This window comes from Branchiostoma lanceolatum, chromosome 3 (assembly GCF_035083965.1).
Source record: "Branchiostoma lanceolatum isolate klBraLanc5 chromosome 3, klBraLanc5.hap2, whole genome shotgun sequence".
NCBI classification, from domain to species: domain Eukaryota; kingdom Metazoa; phylum Chordata; class Leptocardii; order Amphioxiformes; family Branchiostomatidae; genus Branchiostoma; species Branchiostoma lanceolatum.
This window is the reverse complement of record NC_089724.1, coordinates 23,440,354-23,466,987: the sequence shown is the minus strand read 5'-3', so window position 1 is coordinate 23,466,987 and position 26,634 is coordinate 23,440,354. Positions and strand designations below refer to the sequence as shown.

General features: G+C 42.6%; 1 protein-coding gene across 1 annotated transcript; it reads left to right on the top strand.

Moving 5' to 3' along the window:
- Positions 1-9,445: 9,445 nt before the first annotated feature.
- LOC136431124 (histamine H2 receptor-like) lies at positions 9,446-26,597 on the top strand. The gene is made up of 2 exons (XM_066422374.1): positions 9,446-11,383; positions 25,768-26,597. Exon 1 carries the CDS (start codon positions 9,845-9,847, stop codon positions 11,375-11,377), a length of 1,533 nt encoding a protein of 510 aa, XP_066278471.1. The 5' UTR covers positions 9,446-9,844; the 3' UTR covers positions 11,378-11,383; positions 25,768-26,597.
- The last annotated feature ends 37 nt before the right edge of the window (positions 26,598-26,634 follow it).

The window sequence follows — 26,634 nt, the reverse complement described above, 5'->3', positions numbered from 1 at the left end:
CTATATAATGTCCTTACTAGAACAAATGCAGAAAACATCATGGACAGGAACTACACTGGGTACGTATTCATATGCAATGAAACACCTTAGACTGTCAACATTAAACTGTTCTTGAAAATGTGTATACAGCTCAATTAACTAGAACAAACGCAGAAAACAGCTTGTCATACCATCATGGGCAGGAACTACACTGGGTATTCATATGCAATGAAACACCTTAGACTGTCAACGTTTACGACATATTTGCCAATTTTTGGCATGTTGACCACTGTCGGAGGGCAATGAAATTTCAAATTTTATTTCGAAATCAGGCGAAAATTAATGAGCGCGCTGATGTCATCCATAAAAATTCCTTGCTGTGGCCTTACTTACAGTCTTGTCCAACGCAGCTTGTACTGACTGCACAATACTGGTGAGTTATAATTCCATCTGCCGATTATGCGAAACAATCAATCAAACAAACGAACGAACAACCGAACCTCCTGTGGCACAACATGGAGGCAGAATTCAAGCCTGTCTCAAGCCAAGGAAAGTAACACTTGTTGCAAGGTTTGACTACTAAGCTCACATACAGAGGAACGTGTGTGGCACGACTGTCCTGCTGTCACCACTTTTGGGCCTGAGTAGCAACATTAGACTATGATGTTTTGGTACACAAAATTGCCACTTGCCCTTTGAGCCAGCTGGCCCGGCAGTCGTGTTAGTGTTTGAAGTCGTGCGTGCGTTTGTGCAGTTATGTACCGCCTCGTCATCACTGCACAACGGGCGATGAGATGTCACAGCAGGCGGAGGGTTTTACATACGGGCTAAAACCGGTTAAAGGAGCATTCCACTCAAAACGCTGGTATTATTTTCTGATAGACTATATTCTTCGGGATTCAAATGCACCCGGCTTCTGGCTAAATTACCTCAGCTGTCTTTTTGACAATAATCCTTTTCTAAATCCATGTACCCCCATACGGACCCGCGTCTTATGTACTTGCAGGACCAACTTTTGGCACAATTTCTCAATAACGGTAGACGGAATAAGCTTAACAAATTCTGTCGAGTAACTGTCACGCATTTAGGAAGGTACATTCAACTCTGGCATTGTTGGAATGGTCCTCTGGGAATTTAACCCTTGTCCTGCTGGAGTTCTATACCAATACACGCCCCCACTGCTGGAGTTCCCAGACACCTTCCAAACAAGGGGTACTAGTTTGATATTGCTCATTTTTAGTTACTTTCCTTTACAGTAACCCCATAAAGGTATATTTCATTGGAAAGCTAACATTGTGTACTCTCAAAAAATGTTGCATTCATGTACAATTCTGTCTATGATAAGGGTTAATAGCAGCAATAAAACAATAAAACATCCTTTTTTCATTAAACTATAATTATACTTTCATATTCTACATTAAAAGTGTGTATTTATTGACTACAAACTATCTTTAGACTGCTGACAACATTAACCTTGCCCATGTGACAAAAAAAATCAGGCAGGTACTGCTACAGGTGAGTTAATGATTGGACATAATCCTTGGTCTAGCAGACGATTGTCGGCCATCTTGAATAAATTAGCCTCGCAAAGGCTTCTGGGATGATGTAATTGGATTGCATAACCCCGAGGTTGACCCCTGACCTCTGACCCCTAAGTTGGCAGGGATGATATGCAACCCAGATGTGCTGTCCCCTGATGCCACACGCTCAATCTAAAAATACCCCCAATCCGGCATATCCCGGGGGTCGCACAGAGATCATGCAGGTGCAACCCGTTATATGCCGGGTGCCGCGCTACTACTCGATCGCTATAATGTTCGCCCTGCGTTCTGGCTTCAACTTATGGTAAATTTGACAAAACAAACTGGATTCAAGCATAACAATTTAGTCTCTGATGAATTATAATACCCGCTTCTGGAGTGGAATGCTCCTTTTTTGGAAGTGTGGTACAGTCTATAGACAAATGGTCTGTTATGCGCGAGATCAGTAAACTCAATTTGGAACACCAATTTGGTGGCTTGTGACTTGTTAATCATCAGTTGTCATAGCGTATGATAAGGCTAGGGATATATGCCATTAAGAATTTCACAAGGAATGTAAATTTACTCTACTGGACAACATGTACTAAATTATGCGCTTCGGCTGAGAAAACGAAGTGCCCTTACTAGTATGTCCATCAGTCTGACGTCATTGTTCTTTCTTTATTCTTAATTAAGAATTGCAACAAGACAATGCATAGTGGAGCACCAGGCAGCCAAGCTGATGTTGCGGACCACTTAACATTACAATTACATTGAAGTACAACAATAAAATTCTAGAGCCAATTCAGTATACAATTCAAAGTAATGCATTTAAGTGCACATTTTCATATCATTGTGCTTATTTCATAGGCCGACGTACGCGAGATGAGGCAAATATGAACACATTCACACGTACACGGCTTGTCAATGACAGAGAATGCAACACTGAGCCTGTAATCTATAGAGACGGCGCGTGGTTGTTATTTTATTTCAATGGAAGCGTTCCCGCTGTCAACCAGACCAGGGGCGGTGATGAAAAGACAACCCGCTCATTAAGGTTGTTACACTGCGGGAGTCGGCAGCTATTTTTGCACTAAGAAATCTGCTAGTCTCGAAGCAGATGAATCAGTCGTGGTAATTTCTTCTTTGATCAAACTTCAGTGGCGCGATTACTTGAATGAATGTAATATATAGATATAACTTTAGGCAAATTCAAGAATTATCCAGATTGATGACAATCAGCAAATGATATGAAATCAATGTTTTCACTAATGCTCATTATTGGAACAGTTTGTTCAACGATTACTACCTTGGCTGCATAGAGATTGACAGGACGCCCCTTCTCATAGGCCCGATTTACACCGGTGTCGTTTTATATTATCCTACGACGAACGACGCGCGGTGCGTGCTGCAGGACAGATGTTTTGTGCGTGTAAAAAGCTTAAGGTAGTTAGGACACACCGATTTGATTAAATGACATGCTCTGGGCACCCTGGGGAAAATTGTTGGTCAGAAAGGTTTTGCAAATGACTGAACTTACAAAACATAGTGTACCAAACACTAAATCCTGTATTTCTGTTCTTTCACATATTTTTGAAAGACTTTGGAAAACTTCACTGAGGGCTCGAAATCCATCTTGTGCAAGCAGTACGTTTAAATCTTTACGACAAAATCGGTAGATTTACGATAGGAATGGAGGCATTGTATGACATCAATATCCGTATGCTGATAATTTTTTGCAATTTACAGCATATGTATTTGCTCATTTTGCAGCTTCTTTGTACGATTTGCAGTATGATCTCAAACTTCTTTTTTTGTGGAAACGGACAAAAATCGATGCACGTGCGGATGTAAGGCCCCCTCTCATTGGGCTCCGGCACTGCGGCGGCACTGCCACGGCAGATTTTTACGACACCGTCGCGTTTCTTTCACCGATTTTCATTTGCACTCTCACTGACGTGCGGCGCATTTGCGTTTGAAGCCCAGATGAGCAAGTTATTGAATGAACTTTATTGTTCGACAATCGTATATGGTACAGTATATGGCACTAAATCAACAATACTGCAAGGCTAACCTATCCTACAATTATAAGTACAAAACGTTATCGATAACAGTGTATGAATTACAATAAAGCCATGTATGGATTATTTTTCCCTCGCTTTTAGGATGAAGTATATCGAAATTGACCTATGTAGGTGGTATAGGAGTTAGACATGACAACAATACATCGTTCTGTGTACCAGATATGGTGAAGTTAGTCTTAGTAGTAATACTTTGCAGCGCATCTCTCTCTTTGCCATAAGTGGGACAGGCCATGGCCATCACAAATTGCAATTTATCTTCAATATTTTCGTTACATGTGGGACACAATCTGTGAGTGCCTGGTGTGTTGTGGTGTCGATCCTTTTCAACTTCTAGACAACGTGCGCTGATTCTCAGTGTAGTTACTTCTTACAAACGGTTTATTATGAATTGATGTGATAAAGTCTTCCCTACCAAAGTGATTTTTGATTTTATAAAATGTGTGGAGTTTACTGATATTTCTAAGTGGTTCCCTCCAGCCAGGGAGAAACGTGAGTTTCACACTTTCTTTAAATGTATATCCAAAACGGTTGGTATTGACAGTCATTTTCTTCTTCGAATGATGAAGTGTCGTATTTTTTAAAAAATAATCCTCAGCCGCATTTGGGACAGTGTTCTCACCGCAAAAGCGCCACCTACATCGGCTACTTATAGCGGTGAGAAACAGCACTCCAGTCAGAAGCTCTGAAGAAGGTGTCTGATAGACATCGAAACGTTAGCAGGTGAGAACTACACCTGGTTGTGTACAAAGAACCTCCTATATCCTATATTCTACCAACCTGATGAAATTATTTTCGGGAAAAAATAATCCTGTTAGTAGGTAAATTATTTAATCTTAGCGAGAGTATCTAATCAACTGTGTTTGACTATCAACGATCAATAGGAATTACTCCAATTCACCCCTTGCGGCGAAACATTCAGTAGAATTTGCGATACAGTGCCTGACTGGTATATCAAGTTCAGTTTATCACTGTACTGTATTTCTTGAATGGCACAAGAGCGGGGCGAGTGCATGTAGACGAGTGATCTGATTCCTTCCCTGAGCGACCAGTCTACCAACTTCCTTACTGGAATAAATGTACAATGATCTAATTTTCAGTGGCATTAAGCAATATCCCAATGAAAATATCAGAAGTTCTACAGCTACAATCATCAACCTCACTACAATGTAGTAAAATAGGTTTAACCAAACTCTTAAACAGATCAATAGCTAGGGAAATGGGCCGATTGTATTTTGATGGTAGTGATTTCAATTGATCAGAAATCGCAGTGCTAGCTATCAATGGATCAAAATACAATGCAAAATCAATAAAAAAATGCATCAAAAACTGATTTCAAATGATAAAAGGATTTTCACTTATGACACTTGGTGCAACAAAGGTAAAATGTTATAGAATATACGTATAACCTTGAAACTGACATATCACTTTTTATACAATAGCGCGCGCGATGAGCTCCCGGCAAGCTCCCGGCGAGCGCGCGGCACTTTGCCACTTGCGTTTTTTTTCAAAATTTGAAAAAAATCGCCATTTCAACCGGCACGCCGGCGGTGTGGACCGGCACTGGTACGGCACTGAGACGTCACTAGGACGGAACGCCGAGGTCTGTGCACGGCACTGCGGCGGTAGCTACCGCACGTCACCGCCACAGTACCGTAGCCCAATGAGAGGGGGCCTTTAGTGACGTTTATATGAAAAGTGTACGCTGAAAATTAAAGGTCATCCTTATGTAAAACCGAAATTCTACCGGATGTCCGGACAGTCGATGGGATAATTGCCGAAAGGGCAGCGTGTCACAGCGCTAGGCGTTGCCAGGTTCTGACCATAGCTGACAAAATAACAGAACATCCGTAAGGTCATCTTATGTAAGGAAAGACGTGGGATGACACAGGTCTTAAAAAACTCGCCTACTTCAGGTGCCGTCTGGTGAGGAACAGATGGACGAGAGCGGGGAATCTAAGATCGCGTCTGCGGTGTGACCTTTGAATGGAATCCTCCTTCCTTCTAAGTGATTTAGAGCTCTGTTTGTTTGAGTCCTGTCGTCATCAAGGCTAAATCGTTGTCTAATGCCAGCGACCTGCAGCCCACATTGTCGTCTCTCCCTCTCTCTCACACACACACACACACACACACACACACACACACACACACAACACGCACACACACTCACTCACTCTCGCTCGCTCCCTCTCTCTCTCTCTCTCTCACACACACACACACACACACACACACTCACACACTCTCTCTCTGTCGCTCACTCACTCTCTCACTCTCGTTCGCTTTCTCACTCACTCACTCGATGCCCTGTCGCTGACCGGTCGATGCCATATCCGAGCGTATCAAAACTTGGGGTGGGGGGGGGGGGGTTTGTTGGCTGACAAAAGGCAAAAACCGACCAAAATCAACATTTCAATTACAAATGTAGTAAAAACGACGAGTATAGTGGAAACTGGTTACGAAATTAGTGAAATACCATGTCTTAGACACAGTGGATAACAACCCACTGCCTCTACTGCCTCAAAAAGGCCACGGGGCAATCTTTACCTTATCAAGCTCTTAAGCATTTGTATGTGGCACTGTTGAAATAAAAGTGCGGTGCCACATTGTCCCTGTCTCTGGCCAAAAGCATTGTTTTACAAAATCGCTACTCTCCAAGCAGAGGAGTGGGTCCGGCTGTTTTTTTTAACGTGTTTTAGGCGTTTTTGTCGGGCTTTCTATTTTGTCCCGTTTTTTTCTGTTCCCCAACCCCACATATGAGAGTACAAAATCGCCAAAAAAAGACATTCAAAGTGTACCGGCTTGGATTGGAACCCGGGTGAGAAAGAGACCTAATCCTAAAACTCTAATCCTCTACACCGCCAAACATCACTGGAAAGTACTGGAAGACCTTTATCTTTACTTCGCCGGAAACGGATACAAATGATGAAACATCACGATGAGTACGGAGATTGCTAATGGTATTGAAGTGACGGATTGTGGCAATACACGTAACATGGCATCGAACGTTTGAAATGGGAACCACCGTTAGCTTCGGTGTTTGTCAGTAAAACGGACAATGTCGTAGTTTGCCGTAGCAACTAGGAACTCGCGCTTGGTAACCAACGAAATGAGGTAGCACCGAACGCATTCATGTAACGTCCTGGACCCGCCTCAGGGTTTCCTGTCTGTTTAATGCCGCGTTTCATGTTGGATTTTTATGACGGACTTGGCACGCGGTGCTACATCGTTTCCTTGGTTACCAAGTGTGAGTTTCTGGTTGCTAATGCAAACTATGACATTTTCTATGTTTTCATCATCACCTGTTTAACCGTCATCTTAATGAGACAAACACTGAAGCTAATTTCCGTCGAGTAAACGGTCGTTTCCATTTCAAACGTTCGATGCCAGTATACGAGTATTTCTTCACTCCGTCACTTCAAGTGCATATTAGCAAGTTCCGTACTCATCCTGATGTTTCAGTTTAACAAAAATGGCTAGTCTATAGATCAAACTGATGTTTCTACGTATACATTACTGGGCAGTTTGATTTCTTCTTTGGAGGGAGTGGCTAAGTTCCGCGTTTTTAATGATGATTTTGTGATTTTGATAGATATGTAATTTTTTGAAGGTGAAATCTTGTGGCGATTGCTGTAGCTTCCAAAGAGCCTGTTTCTTTTGGAACCAAAATGAGGAGCCATTACAAACGAAATGTACTTAATTTTCGGCTGTGTCCATTGTACAATACTGACCCGGTAGCTTTTACATAACGTCCATTTTCTATCCCTGAAATTGGGAAAAGATTTACCAAAGTGCATTCTTCAAAAGAATATTTATGTCGGGCCTCTTTAAAACCTGATTTTTACCTCCTGTTAACAGATTTGAAAATGTTTTATAAGAGCAACACATAACACGTTTATGATTGAATCACCAATGGTGGCGGTAGACGAAAACAATTCCCGAATGATACACGTACTTCCCGAAATCCACTTATCGATAGTATGATACCATAGAATTTCATTAAGACGTGGTAATTTTATTCAGACAGGACACACGTATGCGCGACTGTGTGCACGTATTCTCTATAGATGACTCCAGGCGACATGCGTCAAGCGTGTTAGATATCACAGCATGCATGAAAATACAGTACAACCATTATTACCACATGTCGAATTTTACACTGGTAGTTTTTGGAGGTTGCTTAATAAGCAACCACCACAAAGAAAGGATATGTTACAAAGGTTTTACCGCAACAGCCTTTATCTTCAAGGCCGCGGGACCGCCCTTCAGATCGCGCCTGCTCCGACCGGTACGAGGGAGTTGTATGATTAGGCAGACCGCCCGGGGCCACTTTGGTGCATCAAGCGGTTTTGTTCTGTTTCCTGCTATCTTTTGATTTTGCCAACCTGTCTTTGGTACTACACATGCAGCCTAAAACCCAGTCTTCTTACATTCGTCAAGAATGTTATGTATTCGGGGTGGGTTTGTTTGTGAACAGCCTAGCTCGAGGAGTCGTAGGTGGATTCTTATCATATTTGTTATGTAGGTAGGGGTTGGCAAAATGAAGAAACAGTTTCAAAATTTTATCCAGTTGCTTGAGTAACTATTTTTGGCATATCTTACTACCTGGATGTCTGACCTTCATCGACGAAGAAACAGTTAGATTTTGGGCCCTGAGCGGCTTGATACGGTACTGCAGCGGAACTTTCGGTTTTGATATCTCGAGTTCTGGACATGCTACGATCGTGATTATTGAGTTAGATAGTACGCTTGCAACGAGTCGCTACCCCGCCGAAAGCTAACAAGACTAGATTCCAGGCTATAGCACAGGAGGATAGTAGGACGTAAGTTTCCGACTTCTTTTGGCGATGTACCCTACTTCAATATTTTAAACAAACAAACAATAAAAATGCGAGAGACACGATAAAAGCCCACGAGATAATTGTGTTGTTGCTGTGTTTGTGGTCTCTATGTTCGTAATCACACAGATGTAAGAAAATCCCTGCTTTTATCGACAATGTGAGGGTTGGTGTGTGTTGACCTTTTGCGTGTGCGCTCGCCCTGTATATTTCCCCAACAGTTTCCATGGTAACATAATGACAACAGTACCGTGTTGTTTTTCGTCGAGACAACATTCCTGTGGCACTAAGATCAAGGTCTAAAACTGTTCACGTCAAGAAAACAATTGGCCAAACGCGCCGTCCCCTTTAACATCCTCTAACCTGCACCAGTGAGTCACGAAGCCTCCGGGCAAGCGCAAGACTTTACGTCGGGCCGAAACGTCAGAAAAGTCAACGCCGTGTGCTGCCATCAACAGCTTGCCGTTCATCCACACTGGATCTATGGAGCTCTCGCGTGACGAGGAAAGGGACGTTATGAAAAGCTTCAAGAGATTCAAGTGTTGCACGATAGATGAAGTGAACAATGAAGTACATTTTATTAGAAAACTACCTGATTACGAGGCCGAAAGAAACAGGCTCTTTAAAAAGTTACCATATCTATAGAAGGCCTAAAAACTACATCTGTAGTAAGCATCAAAAATTACAAAACCTACTCATCATTGAAAACGTGTGACTAGTCATTAGCCACTGCTTCCGAAGTAGAAGTCAGCCCCCCCCCCAGTAATGTACGTAGAAACATCAGATAGACCTTCGTACTTTTTGATGTAATTTTATCTGTGTACCCCCTTGAGATTAGCCACTGAGCATGATGCTTACTTGCTTAATGCGTTTGCAAAAATTATAAAGATATCAACACAAGGTAACAGACAGCGAGAGGTAAGGTGCCGTTTCACGTTTGAATCATCTTTATTTCAATAGAACCGTTATTTTTCGTACGTACATTCAACTGAAAATCACAACAAAAAGGACGATCCTTGTGAGATATCGCAGCGCTTTGTGTCAAATGTCCTTACGTGTGTTGCGGAAATCCGGAAGTGGGCCGACAGGTTGTCTCAGGTGTTCTACCTGATTGGTTCCCACGTCAGGACGGCTCATTTGCATAGTCAACAGACACCTTTGGCCCGAGCGCAGTTCGGTATACTGTATTTATCGCCGCCATTTCTCTTAGTGTTTGTGACAGGTTCCTTGTTGGGCGGCACGTTCGTAGATATATAATAGCTTCACGTTGTAAGCGACAGAGATGAGGTGAGGTTTACCTCGGGACTAGCGCACCTGACGGCCGGTGGGACGGGCAGGGAAGCCCGGAGAGCGCGGCGGCGGTGCGTCTAAGGTACGTACGTACTCCTGCCCTAGCTGCGCACCTTCCACCTGGCGCATCCAGGTCGACATGGCGAACGCCACATTCACCACGGCGTTCACGGAGGCGCTCAGCACCTCGGTCCCGACGCTGACCCCCGCCACAGCCAACCTGGTCGGGACCAACAGTTCCCCGTCACCCGTGCAGGACTTGAACGCCACCGACAGCGCGGCCGTGGACGGGGCGGTAGCCGCACGGGGTCTCTTCATGGCCTTGTTCCTTTTACTCGGCTTACTGGGAAACAGTCTCCTGGTCGCGACCATCGCCAGCACCGAGAGACTCCGTAACGTCGTCTTCAACATCTTCCTCGTCAACTTAGCCACGGCCAACCTCGCGGACTGCCTTCTGAACATCCCCTTCGTGTTGGCGTCCACCACGGCTGCGGAGGGTCTGCCTCTCAACAGCACCACAACAACCCTCCCCTGTCACTTCAACTCCTTCTTCGTGCAGTTTATCAACATCGAGCTCATCCTACTGATCTGTACGATGTGTTGGGACAGGGTGATGGCGCTACGTGAACCCCTACAGTACAGCGTGCTGGCGTCCCCTCTCCGTGCCGGGGCCGTGCTCGGCTACACCTGGGCTCACAGCCTCGCCTTCTCGCTCTGCATCCTCATCGGCACGCCCGCTTCCGTGTACTACAGCGCACGGTTCCTGTGCTCGCTGTCGCCCCACGACTCGCTGGCGTACGTCGTGGTTGTGTCCATCTTCTGTTTCCTCCTGCCTTTACTCCTGATCATCATGGCCTTCTGCGTCATCCTGAAGTACATCGTGTCGGAGCGGAGCCGCGTCAAGGCGATGAACCAGTTCCAGTACACGGACGCAGTCCTGCCGCACGACCAGGCCTTCTGGGCCGAAGTGGACATAGCCAAGTTAACCGGGATGCTTGTGGTGTCCTTCATCGTCCTGAGAGCGCCCTACATCATGACAGCCCTCATACACGTGTACACGGCCTCTCAGGCCGACCTGGACTACGCCAGCCAGGTAGACACCACGCTAGTCTGGCTCATGTTCAGCCATGCCACTTTATTGCCAATCGTAGCTTTCGGTAAGAAAAAGGAGCTGGGACAAGCCTTTAAAGACATGGTCCTGTGCAGGAAAAGTAATTCTATCATAGACTCTGCCAAAGACAACACACTGACCACGCAAGTGGCCTTTGACCAGGAGCTGAGACATTCCAAAGCGAGACTGCCGACGAGCCCGACCTTTAACGTGCCGGTGCTGTTCTCCACAAGTGAGGGTCTTCACTATCACGTGTCGAGCCAGGAGAGACTCTCCATCCAGGCGGCGGACTTCAGTTCCTTAGAGTCGGGCATGAAGTCTCCCGACCTACTCCTTAGCGGGAGTAAGAAGTGCGACGTGGACGAAGGAGGCGGGAACGACAGCGGGACGGAGATGTCTCAGGAAGAGTCGGACGGAGAGACCACGGGGGAGTCGGCGGGGCAGGAGCTGACCACGCCCCGCATGGAGAAGGGGGGAAGCTTCCCCAGGTTACGGCCGCTGTCACAGACGGAGATCTCCCTGAACCGGATCGTCCGTACGAGCTCAGCCTCAGCACCATAACCACAGGTAAGTCCGACTGACGATCTATGATACGGTAAGGTCGCCTTTCCACTAGACAGCCATATCGCCAAGGGACCGTACAGCGACCAAATTCATATTTGTGTGACCCTTGATTTATAATATCATTGGAATATGATGCAAGATGTAAGAGAACGATTTAAAAGACATCAATATACAAAACGTATTTGATTCTCACTAGAAAACCATCAATGGAACTAAGTTCTTTTAAGCATTTGTTTCTAAACGTAAGTTCTAGATCAACGTTTCTTCTAATAAATATATTTCACAATTACAAGATATAAAGATTTCTTGCAACCAATCAAAGTCCAAATCAAACAAAATTAAATGAAGAAGTACCAAGATTCAAACTGAGTAGAATCCAGAATCAAATATTTATTATAATATCAATTTCATGGCATACAAACACTCAAAGATTATCCGCTGGTCAAGACAATATGACTACTTGTCCTACAATGCTTTCTGAGATGAAAGTGACATAAAAGAATCCCGTGACAAGACCTAGCATGTTAGCTGTCATGTCAGTTTGGTGCATTGTGCCAGGCTTTGTTCTGTGGGTGCACAGACAGAACCCATTATCTACATATACCATATAGGGCTGGGTTTGTGCTGTGGGTGTGCAGACAGAACCCAATACCTATAAACATCATGGAGCTGGGTTTGTCTTGTGGGTGTGCAGACAGAACCCATTTTCTACAAACACCATGGGACTGGGTTTGTGCTTATGGTGTGCGGCCAAAACCAATTGTCTACATGTACCATGGGGCTGGGATTGTCCTGTCGGTGTACAGACAGAACCCATTATCTGACATGCACCAAGAGACTGGGTTTGTGCTATGGGTGTACAGATGGAAACAATTATCTACATATACCATGGGGCTGGGTTTGTGCTATGGGTGTACAGATGGAACCCATTATCTGACATACACCATGGGGCTGGGTTTGTGGTATGGGTGTACAGATGGAAACAATTATCTACATATACCATGGGGCTGGGTTTGTGCTATGGGTGTACAGATGGAACCCATTATCTGACATACACCATGGGGCTGGGTTTGTGGTATGGGTGTACAGATGGAACCCATTATCTACATACACCACGAGACTCGGTTTGTGCTATGGGTGTACAGATGGAACCCATTATCTGACATACACCATGGGGCTGGGTTTGTGGTATGGGTGTACAGATGGAACCCATTATCTACATACACCACGAGACTCGGTTTGTGCTATGGGTGTACAGATGAAACCCATTATCTACATACACCATGGGGCTGGGTTTGTGCTGTGGGTGTGCATATAGAACCCTTAATCTACATACACCATGGGGCTGGGTTTGTGCTGTGGGTGAGCAGACAGAACCCTTTATCTACATATACCATGGGCCTGGGTTTAAGTAGGGTCAAGTGCCGTTTGGAACACAACTGTCAAGCTGACATGGAATTTATCCATCATATCGTAGCCATGGCAACATGGCATTTTAACTGCACTTTTACTGCATCAAAGAGGATATGGACCTAATCCTTGTTCACATCTCTTCTGTGGGCAAACTGACATTCTATATCTATATGAGATCATCCTAGTGCAGTGAACAAACCACTCATTTAGATTCAGATACAAATGTATGTTACAGAACCCCCTTGCTTATGGCAAACATTTTATTAGAAATTTTGTTATACAACAATCTAGGCTCACGGCCCATTAAAGAGTTTAACCTTGGCCTCAATAGACCTTCATTGACCTCAATAGACCTTCATTTACAACCATGGCCATTCTGACAGGAAGAACACACTTGTTATTGTGTATTTATTACACATCATTATGCAAAGGTGCATCACACGTCAATATTGATAGATCATAAAGGCACTGAACTGAACTGATATCAACAAGCCTTTCTGGAAATACAGTCTGAGATATCTTTGTTCAATTTTTTATTCTACATTTGGTTTAGGCCTCCTTGGTTTAGGCAGTGTTGCTGTGAGTAGTCACAGGCACAAATCTAACAGGTGGTTTCATCTTAATACAAAGCACATGATAATGTAAGTTCCCATTTGTTTGCATAATGTTTGTTCACATTCTTACCTTGTAAATCTTCTCTGATAAAGGACCAAGACATGAGCTCACTACTGTAGCTGCATTTGAGTTTGAGTTTGCAGGGATTTGATTTCACGGTAGGGAGAAAATGGAGTGTTTGGGGTGGTTTTAAGTTCACCTTGAAGAGGTCACTGCGAAAATTAAACCACCGCAAACATTTCAACATTTACAGCATCTTTGACATAGCTAGAACTAACTCACCTCGACTACAGCTTATTGATTGATTGATGTGCTAGAGATACACTCTACAGGAAGCGATGCATGCAGTCCTGTTGGCTGCAGTTAAAAGTGAAGCAAAGTGATCTCAAACCAGTTTAGCTCACTGAAGAACTCATATTTCACTGGTCATAACAGAGAGAATACAGGCGCTATATCTACCGTAGTATCTACAGGTTCATTGTACTGGGAAATTCCCCTAGATCCTTTAGAGAAGTACAACGACCATTGGACCGTGGTTTTATGTCCTATCCATATGGGCTGGGACCCTTTCTGTGCATGCATGTCGGGTGAGCGACGACAGCCAGGATTTGAACTCAGGACTTGTGTAGTCACTAACCACTGGCCTATGCGTACTACTCTATGGCAAGTTTAGGTACTAGGAGACACATATGTGCATTTTCCACATACATTAAGACCCAAACAGGTCCTTTCCCCAACCCGCACCAGTAATGTCCACCCGGGCGTGTGATCTTGATCAGATCTTGTGTCCAGGAAAAGGGCTCAAGGACAGTCAATCAACAGACCTGATGTTGTGTCAACATCGATCTGGCACACTGAACCAAACTGTCGTGGCACTGGACCTTAGGTTGATGGCTGACAAGTCTGTTCAGTACCTTCAGCAGGATATTTGAATACATCCAAGTCTCAATATTCAGTGTGAGAATAGCCTATCATTTGGTAGCAGCTTTGGGATCATGGCCGTCTCCAGCTTTAATATCGCTTTAATATCAAAATCAAAAGTGTAAATCAAAAAGCCAAACTGTATCAGCACCAAGTGTGCTGTAATTTTGCTGTAGCATACTATAGTATACAGGTTGGATTTTAAGCACAGGATACTTTATTGCCTAGCACCTTAGCCTGTAAGCACTGGTGAGATCCTCCACTTTAAACTATTTCTGTTTGGAAACCCATTTTGTTTGAAGTGACGTGATCCAAGTGTCGTGTTGTATACTGACATTTCTATCCCAGCTGATTAGTGTACTGACGTCATCTCTCCTCCCACCTGTACTGGCTTGCTGTCCTCACCACTTAGGCAACACTTCGCACTCCTACGGCATTAGTTGATGAGAAAGCTGAACAAACTTCAACTTTCCAAACTAGACATAACACTTACCGACCATTAGCCACTGGCAGGGATGAAACCTGCCACGAAGGTTTCCCAATATATGATTGCTAAAGCATGTATAGGTAAGCTCCATTAACATTAACCTGCCGGGTTACATAAATCCGGCACTTTGAAAAACAGTGGGTTTGAGAGATCTCTAGCGCAGCACCCCCAGGTATGCACACTTTAGATATACTGGAGCGCAATATACTGGGTTGGAGATCTGTTTGGAAGTTCAATCTTCTTTTCAGGGTGGCAGAATTATGTACGCTGGTGGAATTATGGCAGTAGATGTTACATGTAATTTGATGGTTCACCATGCTGGGACAGTTCATATACACATGTTGATGTTTGCTATGCAAAAATTAGTGCTTAGGAGATGGAACACAAGAAACACATGTTTACGTATGACGCTTGATAATCACTTATTTACCTTCGCCGAGATTATGCAGAGGGTAGCATTTGTGTGTTTGTTTGTAACGTACAGCATAACTCAAGAAGGCTTGGATGGATTGTCTTGATATTTGGTAGGTTCGTAGGTCTTGATGAGACATGGAAATGATAAGATTTTGGGTCCCCTAGCGGCTTGTTATGGTACTGCAGCGGAACTTCCTGTTTTGATATCTCGTTGTATCTGGTGAGTCCAGGTTTGAAACTCTTGGTTTGGGAATAATTTGGTACGTCGGTAAGTGGAACAATCCAGTGACACACCACACTAACACTGAGTCTCCAATTTTGAATGTCAACACATTTTTCTTCACATCACCGAAAACATAAGCTTATTTTGGCATATGCTGTGAACCAACTAGATACCAGATCTATATCTATTGAATTGCCTGGCAGGACTGATAATCTACGAAAGTGACCTTGGGTAAACCCAGGGACAGCAGCATGGTTACCCGTTGCTAAGGCCCGGAGATTAGGGGGTTCCAGTTGGACTGTAATACACAATGGTGCTTCACAGATCTGCCACACACCATTGCCCAGGTATACATGTGCTTCAACCTCTGATTCTCACAGACATGCAACCCACTGAGGGACTAGACATAAAAAAAGCGACCTTAGTTTTATAGATACACATAAAACTCACATATTGATGGTTGTTGTGAGGTGTGGTTGTATTGACTGACAGTGTTGTTAAATGTAAGGCATTACATGGTGAGATACAAAGTTACAAAACTTGCTTAAATACCACAGCCAAGAAAAACACCTTCATCATGTAACCTGGAGCATTACAAGGATTTTCACATAATAGGTTATTAAGATGTCTGAGATGATAAAGACCTGTCAGGGCTCAAAATAGTGGGTGCATGTGCACCTGTGTGCACCCAAAATTGGAGCTGTGCACCTAATTTTTGACAGTGGGTGCACTAGTGCACCTAGATATTTTTGTAGGCTATAGGGTAAAGGCACTATAGTACACTAGTAAACAGTATCAGAAAAAGCAATATAACCCTTTGTTGCACTTTCTTTGATGCACTACTTGCCTGAAAATTGGAAGCTATAGAATTACAGATTGGAGTTCTTAATTATAATTATAAGAGCATATAGAATTACAGATTGGAGTTCTTAATTATAATTATAAGAGCATTAAACTGTAATTGTTTTGCTGACATTCAACTTTCTTTTATGTGGTGCACCCAAATTTCTTTCTGTGCACCTAACTCTTGGTAGGGTGCACCAGTGCACCTATTTGCAAAAATGGATTTCGAGCCCTGGCTGTAGAACAGTGACACTGAGAATGTGACCAGCTCTGCAGTGTGAGTGGGCCTATAATGTATCTCTGGGATTAAAAACAACTTAGCAAAATGATTAGGAAAGCAACCATAGACAGACCTGCTCCTGTACGTAAATGACAGTCAACATTCGTGGCTATTGTTTAGTTAGGAAGACTGTAGCATGACTCAGAGGTTCCAGAACATGATTGTTTGCTCTTTAAGCAGGTGATGCCAAATGGCATTAGTTTACCTTAAAGGCCCCTATTGTAAGATTTTGGTGCCCAAACTGGAAATATTCTGCAGAACAAAATTTTGTTGAGAGATTGCATTTTTAACAAATTCTTAAACATAATTTCAGTCATTACATAATTGTTTTACTATACATGTATATATGGCCAAAAGACGTCCAGAACATTTTGTTGAACTAGTCTAATACTATGAACCAAAACAAAAGCTTATTTGTACTTAGCAATGTGATACAGTAGATGTAATTCTTTTGATGTAAAGAAATGACCCAAACATTTTCAAAGAGGACTATTTTGTCAAAGTGACAACAAGCCCAGGCAGCACTGTTTTTTCAGCACTCTGATCTCGCAAAGTGGGCCTTTAAGCCTGGCACAGCCCTTCTGTTACCTGCTACCAATGTGTTCTCTCTCTGTAGTCCCATAGGAATGATGTACAGTGAATCTTAATCTATCATAATATAGCTTTGACCCATATTCAACATACTGCACAACAGACACAGGAGCATTCAACAGATTTTCCGGCCCAGATGAAGCTTTAGGTTGAATGAAAAGCATCTTCTTGGACAACAACCTCTGGTATGTTTGGTAGTCTCCAAAGAATTGAGATGCCCCCATTCTGACAATGCTACACAGTGACTATATTTACTGAATAGCGGTGCTGGTACAATATCACTGGTATCAGTTCTCCTAACCTGCATGTAAAGGTCAACAATGACATGCAGTTTTGTGGCATGTGTGACAAGTGTGCTGCCTACAGTTGGTCTTCAGAAAATATACAGAAATTCATGAATACAAAATGTAATTGGATGTCACGAAAGTGATCTACGTACAGGGGACACTCCACAGTTAGTAAAATAGGTCAGGTGTCGATGATTGGCACTACATACAGGTGGTATCACAGGTGGGCACCAAAGTAGACAGGTCACTACACAACTGGTCAAACAAGTGTTGGGTCTGGTTTCTTGGAATGTACCTATGGAAGGTTTATGTGTGGACATTTTGGTTGGCTTGGTTTAGTTCATACTCACATGTTGAAGTTGGGAAGGAAAAAAAAATAGTGTTTATCATGAGAAGGAACACATATGGCTGCATGATCCTTGATTTTCACTTGATTATCTTTGCTCAATTGAGGTTTGAAACTCTGGGTGGTTTTAGAGAAGTTTGGTAATGATGAATGAATGTTTTGTTGTCATTACATCACCAGTCCATATGCACTGCTCTTGTGTAGTCAAAACACAACACTGCGTCACCCCAATCTACCTCTTTTTCATTCCATTTTACCTCTTCATTTGCCATCTTTTGTTCTTTTCTCAAAATAGACAGTTTTACTCAGAGATGATAGTCCAACCCGTCAGTCAAGCTACCAGCATAATGGCATGTCATCATGGTTTGCGTCATCACTAATGACCGACTATTGTTACTGCTGGTCTCATCTGTATAATGTTAGTTATAGTGCGTGTTTCTGTTTTATACTGCTGTATCCATGGTATTTGCACATATAGGCCAGGGACTAGTGATGTAAACATATCTCGTGACCTTCTTGTTTCCATCAGGAATCACAATAATTATCACATTCATTCGTTTCATCGTTCGTTCAGACCCTTGTAGTGCCTGGTGGCACATTGGGCAGCAAGTTTCCTTGCTGTTTCAGTACTAGTATATACATAGCAGGGTATACTTTTACAGGGAGGGGTTGCGGGTTACACAAAGCTGCCACTTTGAAAAACAGTGGATTTGAGAGCATCCCCCAGGTATGCACAGTTTAGATATACAGGAGTGCATTATACTTGGAGACGTTGGGTTGGAGATCTGTTTGGACATTATCTTTTCATGGTGACAGAATTATGTATCGTGGAAGAATTATGTTAGTCAATGTTAACTTGTCCAGTTCTCTTAAAATAAACTGAATGACTTGTGATACACCTGTAAGATTCAGGTTTGATTTTTTCAAATTTTGAATTGTACAGTTGCTGGTGGCAAATGTACTAGATGTTGGCACATCGGCAAATCTGTAGTGATTTTTTGGGCAGACTTTTAGATAGATTAGCCAAAGAGGCTTGTTGGTCGTCACTCCGCCACCAGGGAAGCTCATCTTAATTGCCAAGGGCATGTGAACATAGGGGCATGATGAGCATCGAACCTGGGACCTATTGGTTCTTAGTCCAACGCTCTAACCATTGCGCCAGACCGACGCCTCTAGACTCAGATAGACCTGTTTAACTCATCGTCTGTTTAGTTGGCTGCCTGAACCTGGATAAACTTCAAAGTCGGAATCCAATTTTCTGTGGCAGATAGAGTACTAGTAGAGCTTCGAACAAACATCCCACCCATTAGCCTAATGCACCACGACTTCCTGCATCTGTGGATGATGTCTGCGATTGAAAATCCACCCTGGTATCACGTGGACTGCACATCTGATGAGGTGAACTATGATTGCCATATCATACAAAAGTTGGAGCGCCAGGGTTGTGCTATTTTGTAGAACTAAAGCGAGGGAAGATACAAAGGATGGCAAAGGCAGTCGTCTTTATCATCAGTGAGAGGGTATGAATTACAATTATAATAATAATCATTATTGCCATCCTCATCTATCTCAATACATATAATTTAGGCATCAACTGAGCGATTTGCCTTGTGAGAAAATGTATTCAATATTTCTTTAACTGAAATCCTACAGTTTAAGTATCAATTCACTGCAGGAGACATTGGCTTGGATGTAACAGTTATTCTTTTATATAGGAAGGAATCTGTGGAAATGTTGAAAAAGACCTGTGATCAGAATCAGGGATGGATGATAATTTTGGAAAATGACAGGCATGGAGAGCCATTCCATGTTGTATGTGCCTGTGAGTTGCCTGGACTATATCTGAGTATAGTATCAGGGGTGCCTAGATCAATGTATTCATGCATGATCTGTACGAATCTTACGAAATTCCAAGAAATTTTATACTTTGGATATAACTGTTCATCAGTTTTTCTAAAAAATTGTTTATTTTCTCATTACTTATTTGTATGTCTTACATGATATCTGTTTGATTTTTCATACCAATTTGTATGATTGTTTTAAGTAAAAATCATAAAAATGTCATAAATTTGAATGTCTTTAATAGATCTCATGGCCCGATTTACTGACCCAAGTTTTCAGAGTTGACTTGGGGCTGTGTGTGAGGAGCTTTGGGCTGCTCAAGTGGAGTTTTCCAACTATAGAAAACGCTACTTGAGTGGCCTACATGTAGGGGTCTCCATGCATAGTCCAAAAACGTATTTGTAAACCCAGCCTATGTGAATGCTCATCGCTAGACTTATGCAAAGCCTGGCTGTTAATTAGGGACACATCTGTGCACTGCCTGCTGCTCCATCCTGGTCTCCTCTGTTTGACTTCCATTACTGAGGTAATCATGGTGAACACTTGCATTATGGTAAAGGCCCCCAGGAAAGTCTAGTGGACAAGTCAGCATAACTAACACAGCCTCAGGGTTCTCCCCAGACATTTAGAATATAGCAGTGCTGTAGAAGGATGCATGGAACCCTATATGCAAATTTTCATGAATTTTGAAGGAAATTAGAGAAGATACACATACACCCTAAATTTGAAAAGCAGTTACAGTATAGTGGTAACCTCCATTAACATTAATCCGCCGGGTTACATAAATCCGCCACTTTGAAAAACAGTGGGTTTGAGAGATCTCTAGTGCAGCACCCCCAAGGCATGCACAGTTTAGATATACAGGAGTGCATTATACTGGGGGATGTTGAGTTGGAGATCTGTTTGGACGTATCTTTTCAGGGTGGCGGAATTTTGTATCCTGGTTGAATTATGTAAGCTTAGTAGATGTTACCTAGCAGAATAGCTGCAGCGCTGTGCCGTTATTCTAGTCTAGGGATAAACCCTGGTAACACATTTACCCCTATACGACTCCACTTTTGGGTGTTCTGCTCTATCTTTGGCAGAAAATATATATCACACAATTTCAGTTATCGTCAGAGTTGTCCATTGCAAGTCAGAAGCATAATCATGAGATTCTGATCATGAGTCTTGATTGCACAGAAAACCTGTCCTGGGAGTCATAGACAACCTGAGTTCTATACATACAGGTAGAATTGGTGATTACAACCTGCACTGTGAGAAAGGACATGTCTGAGTCACCCCACCTTGGGGAATTGTACTGTAACCACGGGTCCTTTTGAAGAAGCCTGGGGAGGGGTTAGCATGGGCTTAACATGTCCTTTACACAGGATTACAAGCCCTGCATTACATTAATGAGGTAGAAGACGAATCCCACTTTATTGTAGATTGTATAGTTATATAGTACCGACAGAAATATCATTTTTAATAAAATTGTAAGCAAATTTCCACACTTTGAATCTACAACTAGTACTGAAAAATTTCTTTTGCGTTTTGACCATTCTATGTTAAACAAACCCATCCCAATCAATATTCTTAACACAAAGGGACAAGGAGAAGCTGAACCTATCTATTTTCAGTAGTTTTAGAACCCATGTTTTGGATTAGTATTAGAAGTCCTGAAACTATGTGTCTATATATGAATGCCTGGACTTGGATCAATAGGGCATTGAATGTACAATACAGGCTATCATTAACAAGCAATTCATTTAGTTGTTGTTACCATAGATAAAAGTTCAGATTTATCCATTACCAAAGGTCCAAGGTTGACGAATTCTTCTTAATGCACAAATGTTTATGCTGTGTTTGTTCTCAATGCATTGCCAAGTAGAGACTATTAAATGATACTCTGGCCAGGTCTGTCTTCAGCTCTAATATTTTTTTCATTCCACTCATTCTTTGGAAGCCCATGTTGTTGATTTTTGTGTGTTAAATCTGTCACTTTAAGCTTACGGAAATACATTTTCATCAATTCTATGTCATAAAGCTCAGTTTTTTTGGATAGACCGTGAAATTTTGTCTGTCCCAAAAAGCAAACTTCCGTCCCAGGATGGAGGGTCGGGTCCTGGAAACAGCCCTGATTCTGGGATCTCAGATAAATCATAGCGTCATTGTTAGTATTCCTGCTGGACCAATTTGCTCTCTTGATTGATTGTTTGAATGTCAGACTAGAAGGGCGGACTTGTCCCATGTGACGAGAAAGTGATCATTAACAAGAGACAAATGAGATGGATATCCTAGTAAGGCAAAGCAGTCATCCTCAATTGCTTTTTCAAGTATAGTGCAATAGGGCTTTGCTACAACTCCCCTATTCAGCCAAGCACACACTCACAAAACTTATAGCAACTGAGAACAGGGCTAGAAATTGATTTTGGGGGAATAGGTGCACTGGTTCATCTAGCTAAGAATTTAGGTGCACACAAAAATTTTGTCAGCAAGATGTAATTACAATGTTACTGCCTCCCTTCAGAACTACATGTAATATACAACAAGGCTTTTTAAAAATTTTTCTGACTCAAAAATTTAGAGAATATGCTGTATACAAGTATACAAGTCACAATCATATGTAATTCCACAGAAATATCAGAAGGCGTGTTGGTGCACCCACAATAAAAGAATTAGGTGCATAGCTCCAATTTGTTGGTGCACAAAAGTGCATATGTACCCATACCTCGGTATTTTGAGCCCTAGAGATCTAGAAATAATGTTGACAGTTGACAATATGTATGTTACAGCAGCTATTATATAAAAGCCTGCTTTTAAACCAATCAGAGTGACAACATTCCAGACAGGAAAAATTTGTAGCACAGGCAACACTTGATGAAATCCTATAATCAACTCAAGTCTGTCCTCAGGGCAGGTAGCGTGGAACACCCCCTGCAATGATAAGGACCACAGCAGGTGTTTAAAAAAAGATAACCAGGTTAGCAAACTACATGGAGGACATTTTTTAAGGCACATCTATCCAACAAAGATTGTCAGAATTCATTCTTTTCCCAAGATCATGTTCGACCTTAGCACTATGACTGTTGGGCACACACATAAAAAGCAACCCAAATACACTGGTCCCACCCAATATCAGAACTCTGTGTCAGAGACAAGGACTTTAATCCTCTGTGTTCACAGTCTGCTCCATCAAGCTGCCTGATGCAATTCTCCATATTTGCAGCTACGTTGCTTCTGCATTAGTGACTACCTTTGTGTTTTCTCAGTCTAGTCCCAGGTTTATGAACCTTTGCGTGACACAGACAATGTAAGAGGAGGGTTTTCTGTCCCCGGCATAACGAGATCAATGTAGCAAAATTACTTCCACCATCTGAGTTTTTCCTGTTCGCTGTTGTTATTCTTCAGACATTGCGTCTCCCCTTCAAGGCTACCGCAGGCTTCTGCATGTACATGTTTGGTCTTTCTGTCACAACGCATTGTCACACCTGACTGTATAGTCGTAAACAGACACTGTCATCTCAAGCTTACTAATTAGGTTACCTGGTGTGTTATACAAAAGTGTGGTTATTCCTGTTAGACAGACACAGACAAAAATTCTTTGCCTGTCAGTTGCATGGCCAAATCATCATAAAAACACTTTCAGTAATGAACTATTGAGTAGTGGGCTTTAGTTTATTCACCACAGACTCACTCCGACTTAAAAGGCTGACAGTTGCTTGTAATGAAGTACACATACATGTGCAAGATTATTCAAATCCATCTCTGCAGCAAATTTTTCGGCTTACTTGGCTTTTGTTTGGCTTACAAAGTGATTCTATTTGCCTTGTCAGGGAGGCTAAAGGGATCTCTAAAGTACCTGCTGCTTGAACTGACATTTAACTACTCAGGCCTCAGGAAGCAGGTGGTCTTTCCCTGGTGGGAAATGCTTCCTGTGTTTTATATCCCCATCCTTTCATGTTCACATTTCTAAAACCCCGCTTTCTTGATAAAGGGAAACTACAACTCATGCTTGCCCTTTCATGTGATAAATTTGCTATGTTAACACTGGAAGGCTGAAAGGTAACAATATTCTCGGATCTAAGGGCAGAGATGTTGAACTTTGAGTTTCAAAGGTTACTTTGAACCACAAAAGTGCATGGTAAAGTCCCAATGACGCGTTCAGGTTTGTGTTTTTATTCAACCTTTTGCCTTCTGCAGTTGACATTTGTTGCTTGTGTGAAAATACTTCAAGATGCAAGAGGCTGCTGTAGCGATGCCCATTCAGCTCAACTTGAAGCAGCCTCACAGTTGGGCTTCTGTTTCCAATTAGCTGCTATCTGGGAGACCCCAGTTCAATCCTGATTAGGCTTGCACCCGCCTTTTGAAAGGGATGTAAAAATGGGGGGCCGTGTTTGAGGAGGTGCCTCAAGGGGAAAGGCTAGCCACCCCTCCCTGAAAATATGCCATGCTCCTGAAACAGGAAGGAAACTTGCTCCCCTACGTGCCACTTGGCACTACAAGGGTCTGAACGAACAAGAGGCTGCTGTTGTCTTAGATTTGGACAAATCTACTGGAAGGGCAAAGTGGGGGGAAATTTCAAAATGAAAAGGGCACAAAGGACAATAAGAATTCAACATATGATATGAGGAGTAATTAACATGAATGTGGAGAGGAGGGTCAAACTGTGCCTGACTACCCCTCCTACAAATGGAATAGTCATCAAGCAACGTAACACCTACAAAGTTCATTTCTTTTCCTTTGATAGCACTTTGACTGTGAATGCCCTGAAGAATAATTCCAATATTACCATTTCAAAAGCCTCCATCCATCAATGAAACAGCTTGTTGCCTGCAAAGTCATTCCCATCAAAGCTTCCTCACTATCTAGCTGTTAATAGTAGTAGTGATATCCCCATGCAATCTGACTATGTGCACACATATGAGTGGGTGCAGGGAAAATTGTCTGTGACAGCAGTGCTGCGTCAGACCATCCCAAGACTTGACAGAGTCTATTAGGTAGACGGGTAGGAATACAGGGATGAAAGAGATAACTTCTAATGGCAGGAGCTGAGTGGGAGTCTTTGAAATGCAGATTGAATCTGATGGGTGCCTGAAGCATGTATGATTGAATTACTCTCTATCTGCAAGACTAGACATAAAAAGCCTGGCATGTAATACTGCGTGACAAGCCTATTATCAAGGTCTCACTGCTTTAGGCTTCAAGTTGTGTACTATTATTCAAATTATTATATCTAAAACCATGAAACTGATAGTATGAGGAGTCACTGTTTTATTCTTTTTCCGTCAATACAAGTTGTTGAAGGGCTAGACTTGCAATTGTCATATATTCTAAAGCACTACAGACAGTAACAGCTGTCATTAGTTCAGTACTACAAACAGAAACAGCTGTAAGGGGTTCAGCACCATAGTAACAGCTGTTGTTAGTTCTGCCCCACAGTTGCAGGTGTCAGTAGTTACAGATGTATCCACCATGGACGGTGACAGCTGCCATTAATTCAGCACTACAGTGACAGCTGTCAGTAGTTCAGCACCACAGACAGTAACAGCTGTCAGTAGTCCGCACCATAGACAGAAACAGCTGTCAGTACAGTAATTCATCACCACAGGCAGTAACAGCTGTCAGTAGTTATGTACCACGGACAGTAAGACCTGTCTTTAGCTAACCATCCCGGACAGTAACAGCTGTCAGTAGTCAGCAACACAGACAATAACAGCTGTCAGTGGTTCAGCAACACAGACAGTATCAGTTGTCGGTAGTTCAGCACCACAGACAGTATCAGTTGTCGGTAGTTCAGCACCACAGACAGTATCAGCTGTCGGTAGTTCAGCACCACAGACAGTATCAGCTGTCGGTAGTTCAGCACCACAGACAGTATCAGCTGTCGGTAGTTCAGCACAATAGCAACAGCTGTTGGTAGTTCAGCACCACAGACAGTAACAGCTGTCAGAAGTTCAGTACTACAGAAAGTATGCTTGCTCTTATTGTAAGTAAAGTTTTGGCTTTGTAAAGATGAGGGGTTGTGGTAATTAAGTAAGAGACTTCTGAGAAGTGGTGCAAACTATCATTTGCAACATAAAAAATCTGTTGTTTCCCTATCTACATCTTGATGATTCATGATTTGATCTGTGCATTTTCTGCAGGTTTCGGAGGTGCAACAGTCAGACCAGTGTGTAGCACAGACTGCAGCCATGACAGACAGTACACCCTGCTGAGAAGGCAAGACTGCAGACCTCCTGAAACTCGACGTGTGCAACTCTGCACGAAGCATAAACTTAAAGTCATATCATACATGGATCTCAGAAGTGACCATAATGGTAAAGGAAGGATGTCATGGTTGAAAATGTTTAGTGTCTAAAAATCAACTGAGACAATCTGATTCTGATGGTGAGCTTTCATAGATGAGTTAAAGAAGCCCTGAACTCCAGAAGGAGCTGTTATCATAATGCATACTTCTTCATAGTATATAATGAACCACCCACTAGTCCCATTCACATGAAAAAGCATCTACTTAACTCCCCAAGTACCCTCTCATTACGTTAAGCAATCTCAGCTTATGGCTGAATACAATGTGCCAGACAAAAGCTAGGTTACAAAAATTATCTTATCAATAATTGTCCTTCTTTATGGTGAGCTTATCGCCCCAATGTAGAAAACATTCATGATGAAGGAAGTGTCTGTACATAAAGGGAATATATGGGTAGAGGATGCATGGGGTTAGTATATTGTTTTACAAAAACATACGTCTCGTAATTCACAAGTAGAATTCTGCAGAAAGTCCATTGTAAAATAACACCCCCTTCTGAAGTTTAGGGCTCCTTTAAAAAGGATTCATGATCAGTGATTGAATGTTAGATGTCTTGGTGTCCAATACACTTAATGTCCACACGTTTGTAAGAAGAAACAATCTTGTTAAAGAAACGTGGCCACATAAAAGGAAAGGGGCGGCTGTCTTTTCCTTGATTTTGTTGAATTCATCTCCTTTTCATCACTGATACAAAACCATGATC